Here is a 4,641-nt window from a genome sequence, read left to right as displayed (position 1 = left end):
TTAAGCAGCAGTGGCAGAATGCTCAGCCCACAGCAAAGCCTGCACCCCATTAGCACGGGGCTCACAGTCTGGGGGCTCCTTGTTAGGACTGCACAAAATTCAGGGTTAATGAAAGTGACAGGTTTTGCATTACAGACGGTACAGTTCGGCCCTCCTGCTTGAGAGGAAGATTTTGGAAACGTAAAGTATAGCCTTGTAGCTCAGGAACCGGCTGGCAAAAAGGAGAAGCCAAAACGCACATTCCAAGAAAAGTCTTAAACCTAATGTAGGGCATGTGGGCTTCTTAATTTTAAGATGATCTTGTGATTTTAAAGCACAGCAGCAGAAGCATGGCTGATCTAGAAAAGACACTGACTAAACAGCTCCAAAGCCTGCAAGAACCAGAAGAGGAGGAAAATAATTCCACCCCACCCCCCAGTCTCTTGAGCACACAACTGCAGTGCTTCCTCACTTCTGCCTTACAGAGGACTCCCTCAGCTTCAGGCATCCCCCCTGGGAGTTGTTATCTCTCTCTGAGCCCTGTCGTGCTCCAGCTGAGCAAGGGATCAGGTCCCCACAGGATCTCCAGTGCCACTAATGCAGCTGGACCCCATCTCTTGTCCCCGGTGTCTGCAAAGCACCCACCATTGTTCCTGAAGGATTAGGCTCCTCCTCTCCCCCTTCTGCAAGACTGCTCAGATCCCGACCGCTTCCTCCTGCGGCAGCTGGTAGCCCCCTCCCCTGCCCTTCTGGGCTCAGGCGGGAGCTGTGGTCCTTCAGACAAGGTCCAGAGAGAAGCCAACAGCAGCAGTACAGTGAACGCACGCCCAGAGCAGCATCACAACAGCTCTGCACTTCCCGCAGAGCAACCTGGCTGTCCACCCCTTTCACCCTCCAGAAACGCCAGGGCTTGCGTGTGGACTCCGTACAGCCTTCTGCTGGGCTGGGTCAGCCGTGTCCCTTCCCCAAAGGCCTCCGGGGTGGTGGTGTGGGACCTGCTCTGCCCTCCTCCCAGCAGTGCTCGTGCATTCGCTGCCATGGCATTTCCAAAGCCACAGTCATGGTGCTTTGCAGCAACTTCTCCTGGCCTGGCCCTGGCATGGAAGATGTGTGTCGGAAACAGTTTCTCAGGAGCAAGTGAATTCCTGTGTCTCGCTGCCGATATCTTCTGCCTTGCCCTGTGTCTTATCCTCCTAGCTTCTCTGTGCTCAAAAAGTGGATAGGAAATGGTTTTTCAGCATGTAGTGCTTCCTTTCCTCACCACGGCTCCCTGGGATCAGATTCAATGGTCGGGGCCTTAATTCACTGAGTGCATTCGTGTGCTCCCGTCAGCCCTGTGGAGCCAACACAGCCATCACCTTCCCGCGACACTGCGACCGTGGCGTGCTCAGCCATGGCCCAGGTTGGCCACCAATCCATTTTCCACTTGAAAGAGAATATTTGGTTTGAGTCACCAAGAGCCAAAATATAGGAAGGGGCAGAACATTTGGGTTTTTTTTTTAAATAACTGCTTCTTAGAGCAAACCAATGTGTTGAGCAATGGCATGAAATTAAAGTCAAGGATTTTAACTCCTGAGCCAAACCACAAGCAAGTTTGTAATACTGTTTAGATGACGTCTCTTCTCAGGCTCTTGAGCATACTTTAGCCGTCCACTGGCAATGAAGGAAGACTTGGTATTAAGCATCCTCAGAGTCCTTCTAACCTCTGACAGCAATTTAGTAGCATAACACTTTACACCCTGCTGCGAGTGATAAATTCCTAAAATAACTTGAACTAGCTGAAGTGTCTAGAAGAAAGGTGCTAATGGCAGACCTTCAGCCCTAAATGTGCCCAGCTCAAGCACCGATGCTCTAACCAGCTCACTGAAATGAGAGTTTTTCCACCGACTCCGGGTCTCAGCCTGACGTCCTCACTGTTTGGAGCACTGTGTCTCGCTGTGCTCTCACTGCAGTAGTAGGTGGCTGCAGTTTTGTGACTTTGCATGGTGGGGGCAGCACCAAGACCCTGACAACTAGATTTGGGGGCTGTGGTTGAGGTGTAGTCATACCAGGAGTCTGGTGTGGGCTCACTTGATGCACCCTCCTGTCCTCTCCTCTTTAAATGGGAAACCCAAGTCAAACGTCCAGGTCAAACGATGGCCATAACTGTACCCCTGCCTGCTCTGTGGAATTAAATCAGGAGACTGAGAAAAAGCATAAATTAGCAGGGAATGGAAAAATGACAGCACTGGATGGCGAAATACGGAGGAAGTCAGAATTCACATGCAACAAAATCCTGTGAAGCCTTTTGTATTTGCCCTGGGAAAGAAAATACTTTGCACTAATCAAGCACTTTTCAAGGCATTTTACAGACATGAGCACTCACAGCATCCCCATAACACAGGTGAGCATTAATATCTCTGTTGTAATCAGACACATTGACTCACGTCCCACAGAGTGAATCAGTGTCAATATCTGTTGCGTCCAGGGAGATCCCTTGCTCAAGCATTATTCCAAATGCCTCAAATTTATCTCTATTTTATTATGCCTCTGGCCCCCACACTGTACAAATAAAATGCTTCAACACCAATTCTGCTTTTCCAGGAGAAAACCAGAGTGTGGCAGTTAGGAGGCTCATCACCTACAGGGATGTTCCCTCTTCCTCTGCCAATGAGCTCCAGTTTTAGAGCAAAAATGACATTCCTGGGACATCAATCCCCCTCTGCGGTCCCTTTCCCATGCTCTAACAAACAAGACTCAAGGACAAGCAGGATGTACAATAAGTATTTGTTGAGCTGTAAAAGCCAGAGGACGTCCATTTCCAGCACAACCCCTGGCTCCTCGCAGTCTGGGATCTCCTAACAGGGGAACACGCACTTAAGAGTCCACCTTGCTGATGTTACTGGCTGGTAGCATTGCAGCCAGCTACACCTTGATTTGCAGGCTACAGACATCTGTATTTCCACTCCTTCAGATTCTCTCTTCCTCACCTTAGTCCTTCAGGCTGCTCAGAAACTATTAGCTCTATAAAAGTAGGTGGATACCCTACTGAGGTTTCTGCACCAACAGGCAGGCCCTGATTTGCCAAAGCCCTAGAGGGTTATGCAGTTCCCCTGGGTCAACGAAAGCAGCAAGACTGGTGTATTTATCAGAGCAGAAGGCAGAAAAGAAGAAGAATTTCCTTTGGTAAAGTTTACCACTCAGTATCTGCAGCTCTGCATCGCTGCTCATGTGGAAAAGCTGGTGCTCTAGTAATTTTTTTCTATTTCAAATTCTGATTCCATTGCATTCATAAGGTTCTCATACTCAGGATTTTTCCTGATGCATATGCTGCCATGGCCGTTGTTTTTCATGGTGAAAGTGTCATTGGATGTTTCAGTCTTAGAATTTGTCTCCTTCTGTAGATACCTAACAGGGACTTCCACATCAGTCTCCAACCTCGTGATATCTGCAGTGCTATGGCTGAAACAACAGAGAGATATCATTGAGAAGGACAACTAAATCAGAAGTAATTTGATTTACATCTTAGTCAAAGACCAGATCTAGCACATAATCTGTGGAACAGCAAAATTAATATTAAATCAGTGAGGGCCTGGGAGGCTCTGAAAGACACTAGGAAGTAACATTAGAAGAATTACACACACCAAAAAAAGCAATAAACAGTTAGCATTGGTACCGTAAACTCTCATGCTATTATCATATTATACTCAAAAAAGTTACCAGCAGGTAGTCTAGCTTTCAGAAAGTAACTGCCAGTAATAACCGGGGAAAACGGCAATATGTGAGGCTACAGGTGGCTAAGGTATGTCTCTGAATAGGAAAGTAGTATGAAAGGATTAAAGGTTGAGATTAGGACAGTGCAGAAGGTATGTTCATATAATTGTAAGAAAATAGGAATTGCACAAAATAATACTTGGATAAGCACTGGGATGTGTTCCTTAAAGAGAAAGGTATGTATAGAAGGAACTTATCTTGAGGGAAGAGCTGAGAATTCCTGTCCTTTGCTTTGTGAAATAACGGTGGGAATTTACTACAGAGAACAGTTTTCTCATGGCTTCTACAAGGCAGAGCAAAGGACTCAAAATATCTTTCTCTCATTCTAACATTTTAAAGAACAGACTCTTGCTACCTCGTGCACTAAAATGTTAATGTCCTCATGCTGCTAGCTAAATGGACTACCAAGGTATTCAGATCCTCCCCCTCCAAGTCAAAGAAAGCTTTAGCTTTTCACTATGCAGAGGCTTTTTGGAAACAGATATCAGTGTGATGCCCTCAAAGTCTCAATGTCCCAGGTGAAAAACTGTACTCACAAAGCAACTTCATAGAGAGGTTCTGGAAAAAAAGAAGAATCAAAGATGTGCATCAATGTATTTTCTGATTAATGTGCAACAGAAAAGAAAAAAACCAAAACAGTGGCTCCCAGGTATTGCCGCCTTTGGAAACAACCCTCCCACCATGCCTCTCCCTAAAAGGGACCAGCTGGGGCTGGGGATAATGGGCATGATGGGGATGATGGAGATGATAGGGATGGGGGTGATGCAGGTGACAGGGTGTGGTGGTCATGGGGGGGTGGAGGTGATGGGGATTGGGGATGGGAGTGGTGATGGTGATGGGGACCGGGATGTCGTGGCCGTCCCGCCCGCCCCATCCCCTCGGACCAGAGCTGCCCTCTACCGCCCGACC

The 4,641-nt window shown here is 47.4% G+C and overlaps 1 protein-coding gene across 1 annotated transcript in view; it reads right to left on the bottom strand.

The window, feature by feature from the left end:
• Positions 1-3,206: 3,206 nt before the first annotated feature.
• Positions 3,207-4,641, bottom strand: part of LOC104282586 (V-set and immunoglobulin domain-containing protein 4-like) — a 6,604-nt gene continuing 5,169 nt past the window's right edge. The window contains exons 5-6 of the mRNA XM_009880690.1: positions 4,269-4,290; positions 3,207-3,420 (exon numbers count right to left, since the gene is read on the bottom strand). Of these exons, the coding sequence (XP_009878992.1) occupies positions 3,207-3,420; positions 4,269-4,290 (236 nt within the window). The remainder of the gene's footprint in view (positions 3,421-4,268; positions 4,291-4,641) is intronic.

This window comes from Charadrius vociferus, unplaced genomic scaffold, assembly GCF_000708025.1.
Source record: "Charadrius vociferus isolate BGI_N301 unplaced genomic scaffold, ASM70802v2 scaffold473, whole genome shotgun sequence".
NCBI lineage: Eukaryota > Metazoa > Chordata > Aves > Charadriiformes > Charadriidae > Charadrius > Charadrius vociferus.
The sequence above is the reverse complement of the archived record's forward strand: the minus strand, read 5'-3'. Positions and strand labels throughout refer to the sequence as shown.